General features: G+C 40.2%; 3 protein-coding genes across 4 annotated transcripts; 2 read left to right on the top strand and 1 right to left on the bottom strand.

Annotated features, from left to right (window-relative positions):
- Positions 1-217: 217 nt before the first annotated feature.
- Positions 218-9,713, top strand: LOC306772933 (uncharacterized protein; the record flags this gene model as incomplete). Its single annotated transcript, XM_079262594.1, has 13 exons — positions 218-269; positions 451-541; positions 2,082-2,260; positions 4,075-4,149; positions 4,237-4,258; positions 5,602-5,708; positions 5,802-6,074; positions 6,165-6,470; positions 6,561-6,662; positions 6,746-6,773; positions 8,331-8,373; positions 8,453-8,518; positions 9,627-9,713. 13 exons carry the CDS (start codon positions 218-220, stop codon positions 9,711-9,713), a joined length of 1,431 nt encoding a protein of 476 aa, XP_079118720.1.
- A 573-nt stretch (positions 9,714-10,286) lies between these two features.
- syngr2b (synaptogyrin 2b) lies at positions 10,287-18,930 on the top strand. The gene is made up of 4 exons (XM_079238391.1): positions 10,287-10,540; positions 12,616-12,853; positions 15,966-16,102; positions 18,009-18,930. Exons 1-4 carry the CDS (start codon positions 10,430-10,432, stop codon positions 18,261-18,263), a joined length of 741 nt encoding a protein of 246 aa, XP_079094517.1. The 5' UTR covers positions 10,287-10,429; the 3' UTR covers positions 18,264-18,930.
- On the bottom strand, positions 16,122-22,785 carry tk1 (thymidine kinase 1, soluble). Of its 2 annotated transcripts, XR_013771267.1 has the most exons (8): positions 22,528-22,785; positions 22,363-22,394; positions 21,873-21,986; positions 21,323-21,416; positions 21,091-21,180; positions 20,723-20,842; positions 20,044-20,304; positions 16,122-16,514 (listed from the first exon to the last, which is right to left on the bottom strand). XR_013771267.1 is itself a non-coding variant. In XM_079238392.1 (7 exons), the coding sequence occupies exons 1-7, from the start codon at positions 22,591-22,593 to the stop codon at positions 20,125-20,127; spliced, it is 696 nt and encodes a 231-aa protein (XP_079094518.1). In that variant the 5' UTR covers positions 22,594-22,785; the 3' UTR covers positions 19,953-20,124. The 2 variants fall into 2 exon arrangements, 1 of the variants encoding a protein (XP_079094518.1); XM_079238392.1 differs by lacking the exon at positions 16,122-16,514 and having other exon boundaries at positions 19,953-20,304.
- Positions 22,786-27,706: the final 4,921 nt, after the last annotated feature.

Here is a 27,706-nt window from a genome sequence, read left to right as displayed (position 1 = left end):
TCTGCACTCCTAACTTCAGACAGCATCCTTAACTCCTTGCCTCAAGTAACATCCTGCACTGAAACACCAACAAGTAAAAACAATAACTTGTACTTTCAATTCATTTCTGTGCTGCCTTGACTGAATCTAAACAGTGTTTTTTCCTTTCTCCTTCACAGAGCTTTTTGTGACCCCCATAGAAGTTATTGCCATAATATTCTGCTGCTTCTTTGTCGTGATGTTGGCAATCGCCTCAGTCTGTGTAATCAAGATGTTTAGCCACGAGCAAGGTGGGTGCATGCACATGTGAAGGAGAGTTTCAATCAATGGAAATGTGTTATTAAATAGTATTTTCACCCACAGCTCCTCCCACCATTTCTCACGCCAAGTAAGTTTTATCTCATAGAACACAAGTTTATCTGTAGCTGAAAACATCTTGTTCAGGAACATGTGTGTTTTCTCTGCTTCCAGCTCTCCTGCACCCTGTCTCTCTGAACCAGAGTCTCAGTCAGCATGCATGGTTGAGGAAATGTCACCTGCAAATTGTGAGGTTCAGAATCAGGTATGCAAAGCAACTCTACACAGAAGGTTTGAAAAGGTTAAGAAACTGTTTAAATAATAATAAAAAACCACAAAGGGGTCGACCTATTTGTTCTAAGTGTGAATTAGATCAACCCAGCTGTTTTTTTTAAATGACAAGTGAATCAGAAATAATAAAAAACAATATCATGACCTTGCCTCTTTCTGTCTTTCAGACCATCGAGGTCACAGTGTGATAGAAGGAGATCCAGCACCTTTTTATTATCAAGTTCAACAACAGATCATAGGCTGCACGGTGGCGCAGTGGTTAGCACTGTGGCCTCACAGCAAGAAAGTCACTGGTTCGATCCTTGGCTGTTTTGGTCAGTGGCCTTTCTGTGTGGAGTTTGCATGTTCTCCCCGTGTATGCGTGGGTTCTCTCCGGGTACTCCAGCTTCCTCCCACCATCCAAACACATGCATGATAGGTTAATTGGTCACTCTAAATTGCCCCTAGGAGTGAGTGTGAGCGTGAGTGGTTGTTTGTCTCTCTGTGTGTGGCCCTGCGATGGACTGGCGAGCTGTCCAGGGTGTACCCTGCCTGTCACCCAAAGCCAGTTGGGATAGGCTCCAGCTTCCCCGCGACCCTGAATTGGAATAAGCGGTTCGGAAAATGAATGAATGAACAACAGATCATTAATATATCAGGATGCACTCTTATAATAATATCCCATCATGTGAGAAGTTACATTGAACAATTACTGTATATGGTCTTTTTTTGCAAATAAATATTTTTAAGCAATTTTTTCTCCATTTCTTTAACCAATTCAGTAGAAATAAGCTCAATTACACCCTAATCTTCATGTGTGTATGGCTTGTTTTGGTTAATGTTCAGACTAAATAGAAACATGACAGTTACAGGATGATGTGACGTTACAGAAAGGGTGGGTACAGGAGGGAGGTGTTGTGCTGCAACGCTATCAGCTGCTTACATATGTCTCGTGTGTGTTTGTGTAGTTCTTCAACCATCTAATTCAAACCGTCAAAGTTTCTCATCCTAGTATCACGCAATCCAAAGTTAATCACCATATTAAAGCCTTGGCTACATTTTTGTCATGTTTTCCTGCCTCTTTGTGATTCTTCTGGGTGAGTAAAGCAACAGAAACTACTCTATAAACTCCACGTCATGTGATAAAAAGCTACCACTGACTTTCTAATGTTGTGTTTGTGTAGAGTTGTGCTTCTGCACCACGTTGAGCAGTAAGTCAGTTTCTTTGTTTGTGTTTTGATCATTGATATAATAATGTTGCAGAAGATTCTTTGCATTTAAGCAATTTGGCTTTTTATTTTTTACTTTATTCTTTACACAGGTCAGTTATTTCTGGAGCGCCCAGTACTCTTTGGCCCCTCAGAGGCTTTAGCTAAAAAAACTGTAGATTTTCAATGTGAAATTCCAAACGCAAAGAATCAGTCTATCTTACTCCAGTTATTCAAGTAAGTACGTTTAGTTTACAAAAGATGTTACAATGATGCTAAGGACAGAAAAATGATGGAAGATTATTCTAACTATTTCTCCTTTTCTAGGAGAGGTGAGCATGATGACCTGCTGGGTGAATATACCCTCCTGAAAGGTGAAGAGTTTGCAGTGATTCCCAAAGTAATCAGACCTTCTCATGAGGGCTACCTGGAGTGTGTTGCCAGAGTACAGAACAACTCTGAAATACTTCCCACTGTCAGCAACGCATATTACTTAAAGGTTATTGGTGAGTCCTTTTACTCAATTATGTCACCCCTTCACATAAAAAAACAACATATTTCGTAAAGGGTTAAAAAAAAAAAAAAAGGCCTTATGTTTGTGATTGCGGTACGTTGGAACTGACATGGCTCAACACAAATAAAATAACACCTTTACTGATTTCAGGGAGCTGAAGCAATAGGATGATTTAACAAATGCAATAAACTGATCGATAAGTTTATTAACCTAAAAATTGTCCACAAACATAGTCATACATAAGTCCAATGTTTTTATTTGTTTTAAACTTTGTTTGTTTATAGTTACTCATCCGGTTTGGTTATGTGCAGCTCTTTGGTCCAGCTGCAGTTGTTTTTAAGTGCTTTATAAAAGAAAAAGTGTCATAGCATGGGATGGCATGGCATGGCATGGCATGGCATGGTATGGTATGGCATGGTATGGTATGGCATGGGATGGTATGGTATGGTATGGGATGGGATGGCATGGCATGGCATGGCATGGCATGGTATGGTATGGTATGGTATGGCATGGGATGGTATGGTATGGCATGGCATGGCATGGCATGGCATGGTATGGTACGGCACGGCACAGTACGGTACGGTACGGTACGGCATGGGATGGTATGGTATGGCATGGCATGGCATGGCATGGTATGGTACGGCACGGCACGGTACGGTACGGTACGGTACGGTATGGTATGGTATGGTATGACACAGTATGGTATGGTATGGTACGGTATGGTATGGTATGGCATGGTATGGTATGGTATGGTATGGTATGGTATGGTATGGCATGGCATGGCATGGCATGGCATGGCATGGTATGGTATGGCATGGTATGGTATGGCATGGGATGGTATGGTATGGTATGGGATGGGATGGCATGGCATGGCATGGCATGGCATGGCATGGTATGGTATGGTATGGTATGGCATGGGATGGTATGGTATGGCATGGCATGGCATGGCATGGCATGGTATGGTACGGCACGGCACGGTACGGTACGGTACGGTACGGTACGGTATGGCATGGGATGGTATGGTATGGCATGGCATGGCATGGCATGGCATGGTATGGTACGGCACGGCACGGTACGGTACGGTACGGTATGGTATGGTATGGTATGATACAGTATGGTATGGTATGGTACGGTATGGTATGGTATGGCATGGTATGGTATGGTATGGTATGGTATGGTATGGTATGGTATGGTAAGGTATGGTATGATACAGTATGGTATGGTATGGTATGGTATGGTATGGTATGGCATGGTATGGCATGGTATGGTATGGTATGGTATGGTATGGTATGGTATGGTATGGTACGGTATGGTATGATACAGTATGGTATGGTATGGTATGGTATGGTATGGTATGGTATGGTATGGTATGGTATGGCATGGTATGCTACGGTATGGTATGGTATGGTATGGTATGGTATGGTATGGTATGGTATGGTATGGTATGGTATGGTATGGTATGATACAGTATGGTATGGGATGATATGATACAGTATGGTATGGTATGGTATGGTATGGTATGGTATGGTATGGTATGGTATGATACAGTATGGTATGATACAGTATGGTATGGGATGATATGATACAGTATGGTATGGGATGATATGATACAGTATGGTATGGTATGATACGGTATGGTATAGTATGTTATGATACAGTATGGTATGGGATGATACGGTATGGTATAGTATGTTATGGAAAGTCACTTACCCTGTTTTTGGTATCAGTCGCTTCACTGCCAGTTAAATGATTATTTATTGACTTTTTCATGTATTTTACCAAGTTAAACCTGTTTCTGTTCTCCAGACCCTGTGAAAGATGCAAAAATTGTGGTCTCAGGTCAAACTGAGCTCTATGAGGAACATGGACTGGAACTCCGATGTGAGACTAGAGCTGGAAATCATTTGACCTACAGGTGGCGGCTCAATGATCAGCTCATCTTGCCCTCTCCTTTCCATGTGTTTGCAGATAATCGTCTTGTCATTAGTAGGTCAGTAAAACATTTATTGAAACAGTCCAGCAGTCGCTAATCTATTCCAAGTTGGTCACTAAAATGTTGTGAATGCACAAAAAGGACGCTGCTTGCTCAGATCAGTGTGCTGTTTGCCTGTGATGTTAAATACGTACAACTTGTTAGATTTATAACAAGAGAAGGAAAAAAATTCTGTATCTTTCTGTTACTTTTTTGTTATAGAGTTAAGACCTGACTTGCTTAGCTTAGCAGTCAACCGCTGCAATAATTCCCTGACATAAGGAAAAAAAAACATTCAGATTATGTTTTGAGAAATTTTACATACAATCACTTAGTTACAAGTGAAGGAGTAAAAAGCAATGTGAAGTTTGCTGTTCTGTCAGAAAACTAAACCAAGCTGGTAACAAATGAGGGCTTGTTGGGGGCCAGCTGTTCTTTCATATCTGCTATTTGGCTTCTCTTGCCAGTTGTTCTCTAACCAGTTGGTCATTATTAGTAAAAATATTCTCAGGATATTTGACACATTCAATTCAAGTCAGGTCTTTTGGAGCAGGAAACATTGATATCCTGCAAGAAAGTGGCCCTTAAGGACCAATTGTGGACACCCTCATATAAATGAATAGATACTGGACATTTAATCTCTTTTCTAATTTATTTATTTAATATTTTTCAGCATTATAACCATTCATTCATTCATTCATTCATTCATTATCTGAACTACTATATCAAATCAAAGATCGCAGTAGAGGTGGAGTCTATCTCAGCAGCCTTTGGGCGAGATATAACCAAACTTGTATAAAGAATTTTTGACCCAAACATGGACGATGTATGTAGTACCTTTTTTGTCCTCTGAGACATGGAGTCACAAATTCATGAGCCAATCTGCATTTTCTTGTGGTTTTAGGCAGCTCTTGACCTTACAGTGTTTGCCATAACCCACGTAAAACCCAGCTTGTGAAATTTTGGCCATGCAGCTTTGTGTGTATTATATGTTGTTGTGAGTTTTATTAGTTTATCCTGTCTATGAAGCAGGTTGTGATGAGTGTCTGCAAAAGACATGAAAATGAATTAATGTAACTTAAGTGTAGCATGTCATATCTAAAGATAACACCTCATTATTCTTGACCTGACAACAGTCTTTACTGTAAATGTAATTCATTCAATGTTGGTGAGGTTTTTTTTTTTTAAAAATAAAACACTTTGTTTAATTTCCACAAACATGCAGAAAAACAATATTTCAGTTCACTGCTTCTACCTCTGGTCTATTTATTTTAAATTCATGAACTCAGTCATCTAACTCTAAGAAATAAATCAAAGGTAATCAAAACGTTATTGGAATTCAAACCTATTCTCTTCTACAGAGTTACTTCTATGTACAATGGCTCGTACGTATGCGAGGCTTCCAACATTTTCAACAACACAAAGGTTTTCAAAGCCAAGAGCCCCGAAGTTATAATCAAGGTCAAAGGTTAGATTCCACGATTAATGTTTGGTGTATTTTATACAAACTTCTTTGATAAAGCTGAGGAGAGTAATATCCTCCCACTTTCTCTTCCCTCAGATTTGGTGTCAACACCAGACATCTCATTCACTGTATTGAAGGATGATGATCAAAATTATTTTGCCGTGGTGACGTGCCAATCAACAAGAGGAGCTCTGCCTATCAGTTTTTCACTCTATAACAACACAGATCTGATCAGTAATTTGACAACTGAAGAGAAACAAGCATCGTTCAAGGTTCCAGTGGTCATGAACCAGCACTTCGCAAGGCTCCAGTGCCAGGCAAACAATGGAGACAAGACTGCAAACAGTCAGTGGTTACCTTTGGAAGTTGGTATGTAAAAATAAATATTTATAAAACTCTAGGTGTTTTAATGAAGTTCATTTGCTTTTACATTTATTTAATGTCTATTGTGTCCACCAGTCCCAGTTGCTGCACCTGTGACAGTTACATACAAGTATGACATGGCAGAAAACTATGCTGTCATTGGCCTGAGGCTGTACTGTAAAGTAGCAAAAGGATCCCATCCACAGTTCCAGTGGTATCACAATAAGATCCCTCTAAAGGACCAAGGAAGCTTCTACTATGTGTACGACCAGCTGCTGAGAGAATCCATACTTCTGCTGTCTGTGGGGAGGAGCAGTGCCGGGAGGTACCACTGTGAAGTGTCAGACAGTTTTGACAACACTACTTCCATAAATAGCACAAGACGATATTTTGATAAAGAAGGTATAGTTGATACAGGACTGCCTGTTGTTTGAGTAAAACATCCAGGTTATAGATGATTGTTTATTTTGTGTCTTCTTCATCTTCTTCCAGTGCTGAACCGCCTCCCTAACCTGGTGGTTGCCGTTGTTTTTGGATGCTTCACAATCCTGGTTCTTCTGGTGTCTTTCTGTTGCCTGATGGGAGTGGTGTTCAGTGAGTTCACAACCTGTTTTTAAACCTGTTGCTTCTCCTTCTCAGTTCCCACAGAGCAATAACTTTTTTTATTCTTCTTTCAGGACAGAGGCAGTACAAAGAAAAGTCTCTGTGAGTTGAAAAACAACATGACCCACTTACTCAGTTTTTGCTTCCTCTTGCACAACTAGTCATATAATCATCACAGATGAAGAACAAAATGGTAAAGGTTCATCACACAATCAAGTGTGAACTGTTACGTGAACAAGTACAGTGAACTTTTTCATGATTTCCTTTATCAACAAAGCAACTTGAAGTCCGAAGCAGCAACAAAATTCGACATGCAGAAAACTAAAATCAACATAAAATGTCTTAGTAAGATGCTGCAACACTATTTGCTGCAAGAACATTGTCAGAGCACTTTGGACAACTTGACTTATTGCCTAAAAGATATTCCCTAATTCCATTGTATAATTATAATGGTGGAAATTGCTCTTCAACATGTGAATAAAAAAATCTCTCATGAGAGTTTGGTTTGAGATCAGGTAACTGTAAAAAGACAAAGTTTGATTGTTTTCATAGTTTTGTGATATCAATTAACCATTCCTGCAGCAAAAGGAGGATTCTGTAAGAGATCACTCCTTTGAGGATAGACTTTAAGATTAATGTGATCACTGAACAAATTTGTATTGATTTGCTGACACACATGAACTTGCAAAGACAACAAAAAAAATCCCCCCCCCCCCAAAACCTAATTGTAATCGATCAGGTGTTTATTTATTGGTTTCCAGCCTATGTATTATCTTATGTTCATCTTTTATAGCATATTTGCCTCATGATAGTATGAAAAGGAAGGTGGGTGTAGTTATAAATATCATGGTGGGTGGGTCTCCACGTCACACAAATTTGACCAAAACATTTTTTTGATCATTTGTTTCATGTCCTTGCATAAATAGAGTCTGATATCAATTATTTGTCTGTAAAAAGAAATAAGGATGCATTACCTTTACATTGTTGAAATTTTGATCATGTTTTACATGTTTAAACTGGATTTCTGCTCAGTGTAAAGTAAGAGTTGTAATGTGACTGTAGTTGTTGTGACACTTTAGAGCCGACAGCAGAGTGATACAGGAAGTTGTGGTGACGGTTAAATTGTGGTTTGGAGTTTGAGCAAAGTCCAAAATCTCATTGATTGAGACGGTCCTTTATAGAATATAGCCATAAATCAATAATAATCATATTTCACTGATTTGCATTCTTTTAAAGGTGGAACTATAAGAAAGTACACAACTGCATCTTTAAAGCTCAACATCAGTTTGTTTTATTGCTTTTTCTGCTCACAAAATGACAAAGTTCAAAATCTCCACCAGAGGGAGCGTTTCAATCCCACTGAAAACATGCTTTTTAATTATATACATAAACAACTTTGTGTTGTGACCTTTTGTCTCCCCTCTTATCTTGGCCAATTAGATTAGGCCAATCAGGATGGAAGTGTGAGCGACTGAATATAGATAGAAGTGGAGGAGAGCTGTCAGACAGGTCTCTGTACACTGTTTAAAAAAGTGATGTTTTTTGTTTGTGTATTTGTTTGTTTTACACACGAAAGCATGAAAATCTGTGACCAGCGTTGGTTCTTTTACCAGCTCAACCTGCTTGAAGACAGAAGGTGATACTTTGTTTTTTCCTCAGGTTGAACCTGGAGATGGAGATGGCTGCAGAAAAAAATGAGCTGGTTGGTCAGAAATCCATTTACAAGAATCATTCTATTATTTCAGCGTATTTTATCAAAGTCTAAATGTCTTCTTCTGCAGGACCTGTCAGACTACAGTGAGGATGATGATGTGGTTGAAGCAGCCAAAGAAGATGCATTTGATCTGGTGAGATCCCATTAATAAATTACAGAGAACAGGGTTGGTTATCACACTTTTTAAATGTGTAATGGGAGCCTAAAGAATGATGTGAAAATGAAGTTACTTTTCACTTCTCGATATAAATCTGTTCCAAGGATATGGACCTCCAAATACAACATGGGCTGTTGTGACAATCATCCTTATTATGGGGTTTGTTGTCACAATGCTATTTTAAAAAAGGACATGAACAAACAAACAAATAAAGTCATCTTAAAAAATGTCTATTTTAATGAAACATTCATTCAAAACATTTTATATTTTCGCTGAAACAACTGTTTATTGAGACTACAGCCTCTCATATATCATGACAGACACAATTATTTAAAAAGAAAGAAATATCTAAGAACAGTACCACAGAAAAGATGAAGGCCTACTAAATTATGTTTTTATTTCTTACACTTATACCATAAAATGGCTGAATCAATTTTCTATTTCAGTATCCGTGTCAGTATTAGAAAAATTAGTATCAAGAACAATACATCAGACAATATCAATACAACAAAACAGACATGCTGTAGGACCTGTTATGTTCATCATGTATGTCATAAATTAATAATTAGATTTTATTTTTTTAAATGATACCTTAGAGTTTGTTTTTTCTACAGGACAGAACATGTTTCCCTGCTGATTATCTGATTTTTCTCTTTCAGTTCTTTCCTCTGAGGTATCTGTGAGGATTTAACTGTGACAACCTTCCCAAACAGGATTTTTAGCCAGAAGTTAAGATAGCAGGCAGAAACAATAGTCTAGCAAAGAAGAAAATGTGACTCTCCCTTTATGTCATAAAATTATAATAAGTTTTACATTTTAAACCCTCTGTAGAAGACTTAGAAGAGGAATGCAGAAAAAAAAAGATTTTAATGTCAAAAACATAAAATTTAATCTCAGTGTCGAGTCAAAATGTTAAAATAACCATGTTGCCAATCTATGACCACTTGTCAGCACCGTTATATAAACAAATCTCTCAAATGGTCGAGATGGAGTCACTGACAACCAACCATACAACCCTGTTTTCCCTACATTATAGTAGGTCTTAAACTAAACAGCCAAACTCTCCTCTTTACATCCTATTCAGGGATCTGAGGTCTCTGTGGATGAATGGCCCCAAATTGAGGAGGAGAAGAAGACGCTGGAGGATGAACCAGTCTCAGAAACTTTTTAAATCCTCTTACACTTCAAAAAAAAAATTTTTACGTGATGTTCTGTCCTCTTTTTTTTCTTTCTTTTCTTTCTTTTTTAAACAAACCTTTATTGACAATAGGACATTACAAGATACAAATGCAGTACAGACATGAACAGGGATAATGATAGGGGATCAAAAAGTATGGAGTACAAAGGATTATATACTTCTCAATAAATGTTGAATAGCAGACATAAATCAGTGGTTTTAACAGCTTTCTTATTTTTTAGAATGTTTTATTGTTGGGAGGTATTGTTTAAGTTTTTTTTTGTAAAAGATTAAAAAAGAAGTTGGTTGGTTTTTTTTTTATTTGAGAATTTACATTTATGAATATGGTATTTTGCCAGCAACAAAATTAGATTAATGATAAAATGTTGATCTGATTTGGCAGGGTTAAAAGAAAACAAGCAAAACAATATATCTTCATAAACAACTTCCTCTTTCTAGTCTTCTCATAATTGGTAGAGGTTGAATTAAAGAAGGAAGGAAGAGCTACGTACGCAGACCTGCTGAGCAGCGCAACTCCGCCCCTTTACGCACAGCTCCTGTCCTCTGACGGCTTGGTTCGTCCTCAGTGAGAGACAGCGCAGCAGGAGATCGTAGTTTTTAGGTTTAATCTCAGTTTGATCTTAAAAAGCTGTCTCGTCGCTCGGCTGAAATCACACGGAAAGCTCCGGGGGATCACCTGAAGAGGAGACATGGAGGAGACAGGAGGCTCAAGTGCATACGGAGCTGCGCTCGCAGGGGGAGGTTTCGACTTCTACAAGTTTGTCCGACAGCCGCCAACTATTGTGCGGCTGCTTAGCTGGGTGAGTGCACGAGTTGTATGAGTTCACATCTTGAGACAAAGAAAAAAAAAAAATAGCTGTCTTGATCAGAGAACGGGTGGCATGGAGCTGTGAACTGAGTGACAGGATTTTTAAAGGGTGTTTTTACTTTATTTATTGGTGTTGACCAGAACAAGTTGTTGCTTTCTGCGGCGTCTCCACCAGCAGGCGTCATGTTTCTTGCAGCTGCTGTATGACAGCAGGTTGGTGACAGCGCAGCTCAACACTGCTCCTATCAAACCACAAAAGACAGAAAATGTTACAGAGATCCTCGCTCCCGGGAGCTTAGCACCAACTAAATATACACTTACAATGAGCTGTTACATCTGTCATGCTGTATCCTAATGTCATCCTCTATAGTTAAGAAATGATCACATGAGCAGACTTTATGGAGAAAGGTGGTGCATAAATAGGGGAACCTAAATACAAGGGGAAAGTTTTAGGAAGATGTATCGCTGTGATCACCTGTTGCTAGGCAAAGCTCTTAACATACTTCAATGTAAAATCCAACATTTCTCAGTGAGGTTTTTTTATTCTCTGAAATATCATTCAAACCCAGATAAAAACGTTCTCACATCACAGTCACTGATTTCTTTGCACCTACAATAGAGGATCTTGGAGTTGATGTTGATGAACAGTTGTGTGTGAAAGGCAAAACTCTCATCTTTATAAAGTGTTGTATGTTCAGGCTGGCAGAGGAGTTCAGACAGACAGAATTTGTCCTTGGTTGGATCTGTTCTTTACATGCATGTGTTTAGCAAACGGTGAGTGTGTGTGAGAGATTATGTGTGTGTCGGTGGTAAACATTGGCAGGTAAGGTGATACTTCTCTCCCCCCTCCTGTTGACCCTTTCTGTTACTCTTGGTCAATATGTGCCACTATCTCCCCCTAGAACACACACACGCACACACACACACACACACACACACACACTCAGTGCAGCCGTGTTAATCTTAGATTTATTTTGGCTAGATCTATGATGCAGTGTATTTGGTGTTTTTAATCTTATGAGGAAGCACGTTTGGCACAAGAGAGGTTTGTTTTTTCTATAAACACAGCAGGTCCCTGAATGCATCATAGCAGCTCTCTGATAAAGAAAAGCTCTTCATGTAATGTTTATCGCTGAAAATAAAGTGAAAGTGGACCACTTCCCTTGATCTAATCTGAAATGAACCATTTGTAAGGTTATTTAATTGTTTACTGGCAACCAGCACCTGCTATACGTTTTTTGTTTTTGATTAATTTATTTATACTCTTTCTGTAATGTTCTGCAACGATCTGGAAGACCGTAACTAGCACATGTTTTGTATTTTAAAACTCCCCACCACCATCAACACCACTTCCAGTTTGCTTCATTTTCTGCGTCGCTGGTTTCGTCCCACCAGTAGAATTGCGACCTCTCTCATCCCACCAGTTAAACAAGCCTTCTCTGTCTTCCTCCCAGATCTCATTATGGGTGTTGTGAGGGAGCTGGTGGCATCTCTGGAATCACATGGCAGGCAGCTGCACTCAGAAGTAGGTCACATGGGGTGGTGGGTAATCAGAGCAGATAGCAGCCAAGACCATGGGACATTTAGAAAGACCAGGCAAGGCAGCGGGGGGTGTTTTTGAAGGGTCAGCAGTGAGGGAGGAGACGGTTTGTGACGTTGTCCTGGCTGGCCGGCTTATTAAAGTGAAAGAGGATACAGGTGTGACTGAGCTTTTGAATTTTCTAACTTCATTATGAATGAAGATATCCCTGAAGACAGAAATAATAAAATAAAAAATCAAGATATATTATTTAGTATCAAAGAAGAAAACAGTCCTGGAATGAGTAATCTGTGGTATGGACATAAAACTGCTATAGATCAGATTACAAGTAGATTATTGCACAGTGCTCCACTGAACTGAAACAAATGGTTTCCTGGAGGTTGAATTAGTCCAAATGTTTGGCTCTTGCTTTCGAAATGAGTTGGCAACAGTGGAAATTATGCAAATGGCAGCTGACGCATAAACTGGAAAAGTCTCATATCTTGCTAAGTCACTGAAAATTTTTCCCTTTCTCCTTTTCATCATAGATGTTTGCCATGGTGGTGTTTTCCTGCATCACAACAGAAGGATACATCAACCCTCCACACAGTGCTGTCGCAAAGTGCATCTTCAACCAGAATGACTCTGCGTGCCACTATGCTGTTGGTATCGGTGTAATTGCCTTCCTGGCGTGTGTGGCCTTCCTGGTGTTGGACGTTTACGTGCCGTTTATGAGCAACGTTCAAGAAAGGAAGTATGCTGTCATGGCTGATCTGGGATTCTCAGGTGAGCAGTGGCTTTCATGCTTTGTAAGAGCTGTAAAACTCCACCAGGTTGTGTTCAAGCTTCTGTCATGACATTGTTTTGATCTTTGTGGCCTGCAACTTATTGTTATGGTTCGCTTTAAGGCCTTGGAACAACTGCTGCTGCATTTACTGCTCCAGCATTTCAAGGAAAATTTGAATATTAAGAAAGCTGAATTACAGATAATCGCCTGTTTTTGTCTCTTCTCATAAGATTGAGTTTTTCAACCACTCTGCACCAACCGTGTGCCATGAAAGATCATCCAGTTTCACCGAATTGGTCTAAAAAGCAGCTCTGTGTTCATCCAAACAGGCCCAGGCCCAGTGGAGTGAAAGATCATAAAATTTCTTTTCTTGTGTTTATCTGATTTCTATTCAAGACTCTTTGACAAAATGGACTTTATATCATTAATATTGGCTGTTTTTAAAAAGCAATTTTGGTTTGTGGTGTGCCTTGTGATTTTTTTTCAGTGAAAAAAGTGTGCCTTGGCTTAAAAATGTTGAAAAACACTGTCATGGGATTACTGTCAGACACGTTTTGACTATCTCAGAAAATAAACCTATTGATTATCTTTAGACTAATGCGAAAAGAGCCCTGAACTCAACTTGAAGCAACAGCAAAGCACATAAATCCAGTTGTATCATCTCGGTATTGGCTTTTAGGATATTTAACTAGAAATTGTTAATGGTTCCACATTAATCTTTTATGCAATCACACTTCATCTGTGCATTTTTTTAAAAATACCCCAAAGACAACAGGACAAGTGTTTCAATTTAGAAATATAATTTGTTAAATTTTTCTTTCTTTTTTTGTTTAATTCAAGCTACAAGTTAAAAAAAATGGGAATACTAGTTTTGTGTCACTTTTTTAACACTATTTGTGAAGTAAGGAGACCAGCAGCTATGAACACAAAATATTTTCTGTTTTTGCTTGATGTATAAATTCCAGCTGCTAAATAGATCCTTTGTCTCCTTCGTCCGAATCGGTGCTTCATAGCACACTAAATGTACCAGTTCAATGGTTTTTAATAGAAAGTAATCCTGGTTAAGTTTTTTTTTTTTTGTTTTTTTTTTTTTTCTAATAGAAACATCTGTTCTGTAAATGTCCTTATGTATGGCACAAAAAAACAATGCACAGAAGAGGAAGTTGTGAATACCAAGTTCATAATTGTTAATAACTCAAAATTCCCAAAATATTACTGATGCTCGTTTTGATTACATGCCAGTGAAGCATACGGTTTCCTAAGAGGTAAAATATCTGCTCTCTACCATTTATAGCTCTATGTTGGTTTGTTGACTCATTCACCCTTGCTTAGTAGAGCAGATCAGGAATACTGAATAAATCGCAGATGGAAACTGCTGCACTGTGCTTCTTAAAACAGTGAGGAAAAAAGGAGGTAGAAAACAGAGAAATAAGAGTGCCAATGAAATTAGAATAAGGTGCTAAAATGAAATAAAAATGAATTAAAATGAAATAAGAAAAATAAAAATGGAATATAAAATATAAATAATACAATAAAGTCATAAAAAAGACATAAACATCCACAATATTTAAATTACATACAGTGCAGATTTATGGAGTTTTATTGAGTCTGATGGTGTCAGCTACCTTCAGTCTGCTGCATTTACACTCGACGGCTTAAAAAGGGGCACCAGCCACCACAGGCTCATAAAATATTGAAATAGAGACAAATTGATTTACAGACCATGTTTTTTTTTTTATCATGCAGATTGAAATTTATTGATTTGCATGTAAGACCAGTACATAGAAACACAGCAATAAAAATGTGTCAATAAAAACTCAACTTAAAGCCCCAGAATTGAACTTTGCCCACTTCGGGGACCGACTTTGGACACTCCTGTCTTAAACTGTCTAAAGCAGGGGTTGTCCAACGTTGGTCCTCGAGGGCAGCTGTCCTGCAGGTTTTCAGTGTTTCTCTGCTCTAACGCACCTGAATCAAATTAAATGGATCCAGCAGCCCGTGAATTTCTGCACAATGACCCATTAATGTGAGTCAGGTGTGTTAGAGCAGCGGCGTATGAAAAACCTTGAGCCTGGAACTGGACATTCCTGGTCTGAACAGAGCACCAAACACATCAACCCTGCCCAAATGTCTTACCAAAATGTTGCCATTTTCAAACATCTCCAGGATATTTGTGTGTGGTTTATATTTTTCTTGCAAAATTTTCTCCAACATGACAGAGTGAGTCGCTGAATATTTAGTTTTTGATAGGAATAAATCAGATCATGTTTTCCCAACAGAACTCCTCCACAGCTCTGTCTGCATCTGACATATAGTGCATTATACCAGTCCTGTCTAGGACTTTTCCCTGATATAAAGTGAAGAACATCCTTCAATAATGACCAAACTTTGGTACAACTCAAAAACATCTTTTGCATATTGTTAAAATCCCTCTAAACTTTTAAATTCCTTTTTAACTTTGTCTCTGATTATGCTCATTTTTATCATACCTGTGTTTACATGAACCATCGATGGACCTTGGATAGAATTAGCTATCGTGTTTTCCATCTGAGGACTTTGGTCCTCAGTAATATTTCTTAACTACCTTCACTAAAATGGTTTTGATGTTTCCCTCAGTCCATACATTAATTTTCAGGACAGAATCACATTTATTTATAATGCAGACCATGCAATACTGGTGGAAAGTTTAGAGACACCTACTCATTTAAAATGAGTGCTTATAAAATCGTCAGAAATGGTGGTTCTGGTTGCATTACATTTATGACTCTAATCTTCCTTAGAAAACCTGGAGCACCGTTGTTATCCCGGACACAACGCTGCCTGTTTTCCTGACATAATGTTTTATTCATTGTTGCACACAGAGATTCTCATGACAGGAACAGTCATCAGCTGTGCAAAACACAGTTCACAGTCGACCATTCTTCAAGGAGACAAGAATGCGTAGTTTGTGTTCATTCGAGCAGGTGGTGACTGGAGAGGTCTTCTTATTCTTTTGTTTCTGATGATGTTGGGAATATTTACTTTTCATGCCAGAGTTTGCAGTCGAGCTGTTCGATTTTTCCATTCAGTGAGGAAAGAGCGTTTGTGCATCTCTCTCTGTATGTTTTCTAGGGGTGTGGACCTTCCTGTGGTTTGTGTGTTTCTGCCTGCTGGCCAGTGAGTGGGGTCGCACTCACGATGTCAGGGGTATCCCTCAGGACGCCGCACGTGCCACCATCGCCTTCTCATTCTTCTCCATTGCTACATGGGTAAGCAGCTGCTGCGGTCTCATTTTTATTCTGTTTTCTCCTTAACTTTTCTGTAGCAGTATTTCCTTTGCGTAAAATAACAGATAAGGCTGTTGCTAATCAGCAAGATTCAACCCATTTTTCATGTTCTCTCTTTTCCTTGTTGATATTTTAAAAACCTCTGTAATATTTCACACATTTTAGTTTTTAACTCTTTAATGAGTGTGAGCTGCAAACCACGACAACACTTGTGCCTCTTGGCTTCACATTGAGATGTTTTAACTTCCTCTCCACCATGTGTCTTGTCGTTTGCTTTATTCTGATGAGATATGATGCAGCAGATAATTTGGTTGAGGTACATCAGGACTGAGTCAGACTTTCTGTTTTCCGAGTGCTGACTGGATGGTTGATTTGTCAAGAGGACGACCCCCAACTGGTCGAGGCAGGAAAAGAGAAAAGGGGAAAAGAAACACAAAGTTAGTTGCAGCAACGAAGGCACATAGATGCATGGAGAACAAAGAGAGCAGGGTGATTAAAAGTACTACCAGCAGTCTAACTTTACAAAAGCTCAACTAAAGTGATGGTTCAGGGTCACCTAAGACAGCAATTACTATAAACTTTATCAAAAAGGGAGGATTTAAGTCTAACCTCAAAAGTAATTTAAGATTTACTTTAATTTAAGAGAAAGGTCCACAAGAGAGAGGTTTGATCAGTGAAGTCTTTGGATCTTATTTTACTTTTGGAAACTTTAAAAGCTGCAAGTAAACCTGCAGTTTGAGAGAACCTCCAGGCTGATTCACGAGGCAGGCAGTCCCGTTTTTTTCAGACAGGAGTGTCTTTCTCTTTGCAGCCCTGCTACCATTAAGTGTTATCCTGTTGGTCGACCCATAAACATCAACATCAGTAGAAGGGAGGCCTTTAGTTTCTCTGGCTTTCCTTGCGACTTTGCAGATCATTCCTGTGGAGGATAACAATGGTGCTGAATTTCCTTCATTTGTACACGGTTTTACTGGGGATTGTTTGGGTCCAAACTGGGAGGAAGGGGGCTTTGTAATGTTTTCCCACTGCTTTTTTTTTTTTTCTTTCACAAACCTTTCTTTTGTTCTGTATACATTTTTATAAAGACATGCTGCAAATATCAGAGCTGTGTTCTTCAGATAAAATAGTATAAAATCTTTGATGTTCATAAACGTTTGTCCATAAAATGTAATTCATTCATGAATTAATAAAGAGCAGACATAGTTGGATTTTAGTCTTATATGTTTAAATAGCTTCTATTTGTCATGTTAGGGTTGATATTATTTAAAAGCCATCTCTATCATATTAATTCTCTTATATAAACAGTATTTGTTAAGGTCTGGTATTAACTATTGGGTCTTCTGTTCAGTGTTGCTGTAAGGAAACAAATCTCAGTTTTCAGAGTCGGCCATCACTTTACTGAAACATCAAGGCATGTTTTGGTTCCTCCTGTGGGCAAACAAGTGGACATGACTTAACTCTCTGGACTTTAAGGATCTGCTGCTAACACACTGACGACAGATACCGCAGCGTACCCCGAGGTCTGGTAGAGTCCTCGCCTGAACAGTTTGGAGATGTTGAGTCAGCACAAAGGGAATCCACATTTAGGTGTTTAGAGGTGAAGAGACATTTAGTTGGTCGTCAGGAATGGAGAAGTGTCGGGTATCGTAGAGTATCAGCAAGAATGAAAGGAAAGGTGTCTGAGACCTGCTATGTTTAATAGTTTGGAGACAGTTGCCCTGATGAAAAGACAGGAGGCAGAACTGGAGACAGCTGAGAAAAGGATGATTTTTAATCTATAAAAACTGAGGTTTGATTAACTGTTGAGAAAAAAATATCTGCCTTTGCGTTTGACTTGTTACTAAAACAAGTCAGCAGCAAAATGACCCTTTTTCATATCTTTGTGCAGGGAATCCTAACCTACTTTGCCTTTGGTCGCTTCCGCCATGGCGTCAATGATGTCACTATTCCCAGCTACACGGAGCCACCATCAGATCACCAAACTCCCTACCCTCCGACCTATGCACCCACCTCCTACAATCCTACTACATACAACCCTACTACGTACACACCTTACCCCAGCAACATGCCTGACATGCAACAGCAGCCTCCCTTCACCTCAAGCCTCCAGCCGCAGGGAGACTACCAGCCGCCCAACTACTGAGGCACATTACTGAGGCCTTGTGGACGAGGTGGTGTTCCAGGTGGTCCTGCAGGGAGACGGACTGTCGTTGTGCTGCACAGACACAGCTATATCATATTGATGTTGCTTTACATTTGTTTTTACACACTTTTTCAAAGTGTTTTGAGGACCTGAGCTGTGCAACTTCAATTTAGAGACGAGGAACATCGCTGTTTACATCAAAAGGTCTGTGACCAGATCTGAAGACGTCAGTGGAGAGTAGTGCTTGAGATTGAGTAATACAACCTTAGATCTGCAAGCAGAAGTGACTTTACCTGATGTGGGCTGATCCTACCAGGAAGAGGTAGAATTACACCCAAGAGTGACGACAACAATCAGAGTGGAAGAGGCCGACGTGTATACATGTATTTCTTTATATTCTGTTAAACCCTGAAGATGTGCACTTGTTTATACAGTTCTCTGCCACTTTGATGCCCATGTGAGCCTGATTCTTTTATTTTCATTTTCTCATTTTAGTATTTTTTCAGCTATTTGCATTTCAGGTGATAGTAAATTAATTTAGTTTATGGGAAATGACTATTTTGGGGAAAATACTACTTGTAAAGCCAAATGTCCTTGTCTGACGGTTGTTTTTGATGCATGCGTTTGGGAGAAGTTTAGCCATGCTCAAATAAATATCAGAAAAAGGGTTTTCTGGGTTGAGAAAATTATTCTGTTTGTGTTTTCTTTTGAAAACCAATTTCTTATGTGTGTCAACAGCAAAGGTAACAGGCGTTAGCTGGAGATTCAGTCACGTCTGACCTTTAAACTTGCAAATATGGAGACGAGAGGGTGGAGCTACGACAACACTCATTTAACAGGTTTCCCCACTGAACATGTCCTCAAAGATGCAAGTCATTTATTAACTAGCGGCAGTTTTTATTCCTCCACAGACTAATTTCCTTCAAGCGCTTGCATTTCTTCTCAGCTCCTTTATTTTTGCCATTTTAACGGCTTCAACAACTGGTACGCAAATGTCAATGCCAGATTACCAGCTCACCACCCTGTGGTGGGAATGGCACACCTGACTGGGGAAGCGGCTGTTTTGTCTCTGACTTCATCCAGTTGTGGAAGATTTTAATCAGATCAGACACAAATTTGGTGTTTAGCTGTTTGTTAGTTCAGTGTGGCTGTATTTAAACACTTGTGAACAGTTTTTGTTATATGAATAGATGTTTGTCCCGACAAACGCCCTCGGTGTGGTACTGTGATTTATTTTCAGCTTCCATGCTCTGGAAATCCAACTTAACTTTGTACACAACATACAAGTTCAGCTTGACAAAATTTATCCTCCTAGTGCACCTTTGTAGTCTCAGTATTTTATATCAGCATTATGTCTAAAAGAGTGACTTGTGATTTGATCAACGCTTCGAGGTACATTGTTTAAAAGTGAACTTGTAATGAACTGGGAAAAGGCATTATCTGAAAAATTGTATCTCTTTGTTCAGTAGATCAACACTGAGCACAAAGATTGAAGCTCCTTCCCTTTTTCATGATGCCGCAGCAACAGAAGCACAAATTCATTCACTTTTGTTGGAATAAAATGATTGTTGTCAAACTTGGCTGATCACCTCTTCAAGTGCAGCAGCAGCACAGGTTTTATTAGAGTTGTTCAGTTACACACAACCTATGTGGCACTGAGTTATCTAGATTCCTTATATTTAAGGCTAATAAGTGCTTCAAGTTTCTCAAGTAAATTAAAAAACAAACACCAACAATTAATTCAGATGATTAAGGATACCAAACAAAAATAAAATCTTACATAGGCAACATAAATGGCGTGTTGCAATCTTGCACTCGAGTGATGAGAGTTCACAACTTGATGCAAAAGCTAAATTTTTCTTCAGATTTGGAGTGAGGAGAAGAGTTTCCTGGGAAAACTGGGATGTACAGGTTTTCCTGCCAGAGCATGTTCCAGCGTTTCATTCCTGAGGTGAAAACTGTTCTCTTTGTCATCCACCAGATCTCCGTAACACTTTCTACACACCGCCTGGTATTTGTCAGCTCCACCAATCACTTCGACCTAGAAAACATACACAAAAGCAAACAGTCAACACATTTAATATACAGCTTGTTTTATCCTCAAATACATGGATATTATTCAAAACGATCCAAACACTAAAAATGGCAGGGGATGGGCACGAGGATGAGACATTAAATATCTATTAATCTCACTGGATTCACATCTTAACAATTTAAGATGTGGCAGATTTTTTCACGATGGATTCAGCTTTCTAACAGTCATCATGTTACAGCTTGTTACATCAGGAGCTTACAGGTTATTCAGTTCTTGAGTTATACAACAAGACTGAATAAAGGTCTGTTGGACCGCCAAATCTTCCAAGTAGCATTTTTTAACAGCTTTCCAGGTGTTTTTAAAGGCTTGTTTGGCCTGTTTTGCCAGCTTTTACCTTACACAACTTCCATCTCTGCCTCCTCACCTCCTTCTCTGCTCCTATCCTCTTGGTATAGGCAGCTTCCTTGTAACATTGCATGCAGACGGCATGGAGCTTCACAACGCTCTCTGCCAGAGGGACGAGCTGCAGGATGTTTCCAAAAGGCTACAAAAATGCATAGGATAGTAGAAAACATCACTTAACAAAATATTTTAGTTATAATTACATTACAATGACAGAACAGGCATATATTTGTGTGGAATAATGAGCACATTGAATCCTTGGTGCTGCTCATGCAGATTGTTCACATTCTTAAAAAGTACACTCCTTGTTTAGGACATTTTATCACAACTGGGATCACAGTTGGGCTCAGTTCAGCACTGCACACATCCTCATACCAACATGATGCTCACCTTCCTCTGGAAGGTTCCATCCAAAGCAGCAACAATGACTGTCTTGCCTAAATTAGCCATCTCTTCGCAGAACTCCACTGTGTCTGGAAACTGCAAAAAAAGAAAAAGATTAATGAGAGATGACATCTCTTGTGTAACCACAAAGTTAGGAAGTTAATTAAATCCAGGTTTCAGTGAAGGTGACTGACTTTAAATCACAATAAACACAAATGAAGTAAAAATAAAAACTTACAAACTGGCCTTCATCAATTCCAATGACGCAGGCCTGCAGTGCCAAAGACCGAACATCTCCCAGACAATTGGCTGGTATGGCTTCCATGGTGTTTCTAAAGATGGATAGACAGAAAATGTTTCATTTCAGATTCTCCCCCCCCCCCCAACAATCAAAATCTCCAAATACATTTCCTTTTTTTCTCTAAAACAATAATAAATAATAAATCTACATATGCTGAAGAATGCCTCCTCTAGAGTTCAGTATGGGCTCAGTTAGCAACTCAAACACCATCTCTCCCCATTTTTAACATTGATTTCACAGCATAAAAGTCTGAGTTTAGCATTAAAATACAGGGTTGATTAATTGACTGGTATGTTTATCATCACAGAAACCCTGGTGTAAAAACATAATTACAACTTCATGTTGCCAATACAGATCCTCCAGCTCACAGTCTTTCAATGTGGGAAATTTCCACATAATTGGACCATAAAATTATGTCAACTGAGCAGGACTGCACTCCTCTTATACATTTTTAAATCTAAATGATGAATGCTGTTTGGACGCTTACTTGTCATGGGTGGCCATGCCTGAGTCAGAATAACGCGTGTCTTTGGCGTATTTGACCACCAAGCAGTTGTACTGGGCTATTTGGAAACGGCGAACTCTTCTAATCAGTTCTGTGCTGCAAAATAAACATTTAAACAAACAAATATATTATTTATTTGCCATGTAACAATCCATGGTATTCAGAGGTGTATCTCTCTCATATTGCAATTAACCAAGATATATTTATTGAAAAAAAATGGAACAAATAAACTGTAAGAAACCGTAAACATGCGGGATCTCTGGGCATTCACAGTAATGAACATCAGCTGTGCCCTGAAAGCTTCTTGTTGAATGAATACAGGATAAACAATGTAGAATTGGCGGGATAGTGAAGTTTGAGCGCAGAGTTAAACAAGTGTTGTTCTAACTCATTTCTAAACACTAAAAAACAATTATACTAACCAGATTCATTAACAACATTTTGCTTGTAAATTTGTGGCTGAATAACTCACCTTTTGCCTGAAAACATCGGTCCAAAGATGACCTGCGGACGGAAGAGTAGTTAGGTTGAGGAAGTCCTTCAGAAATGAAAGACAATCTACAAACTGAAATTAATTATGTTTTTAGCTAACAGGGACTAATATATATCTGGTTTAGAGAAAGTTTCAGACACAAACCTGAATTTGTCCCCGACATTTCCTCGGTGAGTTTGGCAGAATTTTTGGGAAATCCACGCAGTCCATTGTTAAAATGTAAATAAACCTAAAATGCAATTAAATTAAAATGGGAAAATAAATTAATTAAAGGTGAACGCCTTTGTAGGTTCAATCTCCCAAAACGTTGAAAACCTAAAGCAGAGGTTTGAATGTCGCGCGCCCGCATAAAGTAAGCAGACTTGTACCAATAGACGCAAAGCACGTGACGTTGTTGACCAATATTCTACTTCCGGCGAAAACAGCGCTCAATGGCGTCACCATAGACGTCTGGAGAGCGAACCAGCGTCGTCGCCATATTGGATGGGTCTCCGCTTTTCAGTCTTGCTCATTTTTTCTTTTATTTTCTTTTATTTATTTTTTTTAGTCTTGCTCATAGGATCTTGCTGCAGAGTCAACGTAGTTTCCCCAAATAACTGTTTCCTGTCGAACAACGCATATATATTACACACAAACAAAACACTTTTCTACATTACTGGTTTGTAAATAATGTTAACACAGTGAGTAATCTAAATGCAAATAATAAATTTTACTCCTATGAGATATGGAAAAACATGATATTCTAATAATTTTTCTCTTGATCGCACTGCCACCACCTTTTGTTTATCCGGTCTTTTCCAGTGTCAGAGGCAAGAGAGTATCCACCACAACAGGTTACATATAAACAACAACTTTATTAGAAAAATGTTGATCCTCTAAAAAGGTCTGGAATCTGCAGCTGAAAAAGAGGCGTCAGCAGGCAGGGCGCTACACCACGTTCTGCGTGCCACAACACTGCAAACAAAAAGGAGCTATTAACACCCAAAAGGCACACAAGAGCAACTGCACAGAAACACTACACAGCACACTAGGGGGATTCACCAAATACCACCCCTTTAGGGACTACTGCAACAACAATTAGGCCACGCCCACATCCGACACCAGAAAAGTGGGGCATTGCCCGTCTGACTGACCTACCTAAATAACTGCTCCCCAGACTTATAAAGGATATTAAAAAAAAATCATAAAAGTTATATGCTAAGACATACAAATACAAAAATTTATAAGAATAGAAAATGGTGACTTATCTTGCCCTGGTCTGACGACAAGGCCCTCCCATGGGGCGGAAGGATTAAAATCTGCCGGACCCAGCCATGTTGGGGCTCCTGCCGCAAGGGACGTTTTGGCAGGGCTGATCCGCTTTGTATGTTGGATGTCTTGCGTAGATTCAGCTGTCGGAACAGACAGAGGAGCTCTGAGATGCACCGGCCAGGCACTTGCTAATTCTCGGTCCTTGACTACCTAAAGGAGGCATCCAGCCTCCCCTCCTAATCGCGGGAATGCGGCTCCCCAACTCAGCTGTCTTTGCTGCCGGCAGTGCTATAAGCTGTGAACAGCACCCACCCGCCAGAGTGCCACCACATACACAGCAGCTGAGCTCAGACAATCGCTTGTCACACGCCGACAGCCATCCCCGTCTCTCATTTCTTTCCTCTGCTGCCCACAAATCTATCCAACCACACCCTCCACAGGTGAGCAAATCAGTCATCAACTTCTGGTCCGCCACACCCACATTACACTCCTCCCTCCCCTAATGGAGAAGACTTGTCCTCGAGTCAACATGAAGAATCATAGTCTTTTAACCATGCAGGTGCTCTTCTCTCACGGACAGGGTGCTCCCCGCCACCAGCAGGGGTCATGGCTCACGTTGTTGCCAGGATACCCCGACTTCCACTTCTCCCTGACAGTCTAATGCTGAAATATCTGCCTCTCTTCTGGGGCAGTCTCCCTCACCACCACTTGCAGATGGAGGTATTTTTGGTGGTTCAGCAGTTCTCTCTCTGATGCCCAATTACCTAATCCAGGGCTGATGAAGGACCTGTACTGGGTGACACATAGGTTTTAAGGCGGTTAAAATGCACAACTGTCTCTGTACCCCCCCCTTAACTGGCGTCACTTGATACAACACTTCTGTGACTCTCTCTACAATCCTATCAGGACCCTTAAAGCGTCTTTGTAATTTTGGGCATAATCCTCTCCTACTAGCCTTATTATAAAACCACACCAGTTCTCCTTCAGAGTAGTACTGAAAACTCACTCTGCAGTCAAAGTTGGTCTTTTGCCAATTTGAGGCCTTAGCCTGATGCTGTACCACTGTTTACAATATGTCAGCCAAATGGCTGACATATGTGCTAGCTGAAGAAAATGCTTCTCTGACCCCACATCAAGCATTATGTCTACTGGGAGAACCATCTCCCGCCCAAACAATACTTTATGTTGGGTATACCCCGTACTGGCATCCACACTGCATACCCACTCGTCCACTAGCACTTTAGCAATAGTATGGGCCTCCTGATTAGGTATCGGATATGCTTCTGTACATTTTGAGAAATAATCTCCTATAACTAGGACATACTTATTTCCACCAACTGTCTTAGGCAAAGGTCCCCAAAATGTCAAGTGCCACTCTTTCATAAGGTCGGGATACAGCTGATGTTTGAAGGGGAGCACAGGGGTGGTGGCCCTGAATTTTTCGGGAAGCACACTTGGCACACTTCCTACACCACTCTTTCACATCCCCAAACCACCCAAGCCAATAGAAACTGTCTTATTTTTCCCTGCAATTTCTGTACTCCCAAATGGCCACCAGTAAGAGAATCATGCAGTTGAGCTAAGACCTCTGGAACAAACGCTTGAGGAAGAACAACCTGAATATGAGAAGCATCAGAATTTCCTGGCGGCACCCTCACCAATCGGGAATCCCTAATCTGTAGTTGGGGCCACACAGAAGCATACTTCTGCAAGGTGAGTTCTCAGGGATGACCAGCTCACATGTTTTAAGATCAATCAACTGCTGTAACTCCTCATCCTCACGCTGCGCTTTGGCCAGCTCATCAACCACTTCTTGGTTTCTCAATGAAAGCAGGTAGCCTTGAAAGGGTGTCAGCATTGGCGTGCAACTTCCCTGGCTTATGAACAATCTTATATTAGAAGCTGGCCAGCTGCTCAACCCACCTAGCCAACTGCCCCTCCAGACCCTGGAGGTTATGTAACCATCTCAAAGAGGTATCATCTGTACAGAATACAAATTCCTTCCCCAGCAGATAGTGCTTTAAATATTTTGTGAAGGTTACCATGCTCAACAGCTCCTTCTTAGTCGTGGCATACTTTCTTTCCTGTTTGGATAGTTGTCGACTTGCATAAGTAATGACTTGCTCAACACCATTAACCTCCTACAGCACCAACGCCCACATCACTGGCATCGGTGTTTAAAATAAATGGCTTGGCAGGGTCCGGATAAGCCAACACTGGAGCTGATATAAGTCGGGCTTTCAACTGTTCAAAAGAATCCTTGCAAGCTTCTGACCACTTGAACCGCCTGCCCTTCTCAGTTAACTGATGTAGAGGTCATGCTATCTCTGCAATAAACCGTCTGGAATAGGATGCCAAACTCACAAAACTTCTAACCTCTGTCTGGTTTTTAGGTGTGCGCCACTTCCTCACTACCTGAACCTTGGCCGGATCTGCCCTGACCCTATTGGCTGAGATAATGTGACCAAGGTACTGCACCTGAGTAGAAAACAGATTGCATTTAGAAGGTTTAACTTTCTGGTTTGCTTGCTTTAACCTAAGCAACACCTCATCCAAGCATGATACATGTTCGGAAACTGCACGGCCAAGCACAATGATATCATCTAAATAGACCAAACAAGTGGTCCACTGCAGATCAGTCAACACCATATCCATGAGCCTCTGAAATGTGCTAGGTGCATTACACAAACCAAAGCTAAGCATGTTAAACTCAAATAACCCCTGCTGAGTTATAAATGCTGTTTTGTGCTGGTCTTTAGGGTCAGTTTCGACCTGCCAGTAATCACTGGCAAGGTCTAAAGTTGAAAACCAGCAAGCTTTATGCAGGCTATCCAGAGCATCATCAATTCAAGGGAGGGGGTATGTATCCTTTCGAGTAAAATCATTCAGTCTATGATAATCAACGCAGAACTGCTACCCTCCATCCCTCTTTCTCACAAGAACTACTGGAGCAGCCCATGGACTACAAGAAGGCTGAATGACACCACTTGCTTGCATCTCCTTAAAGTGCTCTGTACACTCCTTCTGCAAGTGAAGAGGGACTCGACATGGTGGCAATTTAGCAGGTTTAGCATCCCCAATATCAATTGCATGTCTTACAAGTGGGGTTCTTCATAGATCTGTATCCCCTGTGCTAAAAACAGAAAGATGCTTATTCAACAAATTCTGAACAGCTCTCTGCTCCAAGTTTCCCAACCCTTTCTGATGAAGCCCCAACTGCTTAAACAAGCCATCTAGAGTCCAGGGAGATTCCTGACAGTCTCCCCTACTGTGCTCTAAACCATCCCACACCTCTATCAGAGTACAATGTACCAACTTTCACACCTACAAACCCCCTGCTCTACTCTGCACACAATCCGGGCCACCAAAACATCACAATGATCAGACAGTGAACCTGATGGCTCAAGCAGGCCCTCCACACACTCACCAATAGGACTCGTGACCACACCTGGAAGAATAATCTCACTCCTAGGTGGAACTGTTTCCCTTTCATGTTCACGAGCAAGAAACTTCATGCCATAGTTTGCACATCCTGGCGAGGATGCTGCTCCAAAAATATGTACCCGCACGCGATTTTCTTTGGGCTCGGTATCAGTTTCCCCATCCTGCCACCACAGAAACCTTAGAAAGTCTCGGTCTTCGGGACTGACATGAAAGCGGTGAAACATTTTTTCTACATCGCACATGATGGCGATTTGGTGTTGGCGGAACCTGCAAAGAACTCCTATGAGGGTATTAGTCAAATCTGGACCAGTGAGAAGGTGGTCATTTAAAGAAGTGTTCTCACTTCTAGCAGCACAGTCAAACGCGACTCTTATTTTCTCTGGTTTCCTTGGATGGTACACCCCGTGGTGAGGTATGTACCATATATTACCATCCTTGCATGTGCTGTCTGCTTCTTTTGCATCACCATCCTCAAAGATGCCTTTCATGAATCTCACGTAATCCTCTTTGTATTTTGGATTTCTTTCCATTTTTCCTTTCAAATGCTTCAGGTGTGCTGTTGCGAGCGGTTTATTGTTTGGAAGATGTGGACGCTCTCTGAAAGGTAAAGGGATTTCTAAATGACCCT

This window comes from Telmatherina bonti (genome assembly GCF_933228915.1).
Source record: "Telmatherina bonti genome assembly, chromosome: 3".
NCBI lineage: Eukaryota > Metazoa > Chordata > Actinopteri > Atheriniformes > Telmatherinidae > Telmatherina > Telmatherina bonti.
The sequence above is the reverse complement of the archived record's forward strand: the minus strand, read 5'-3'. Positions and strand labels throughout refer to the sequence as shown.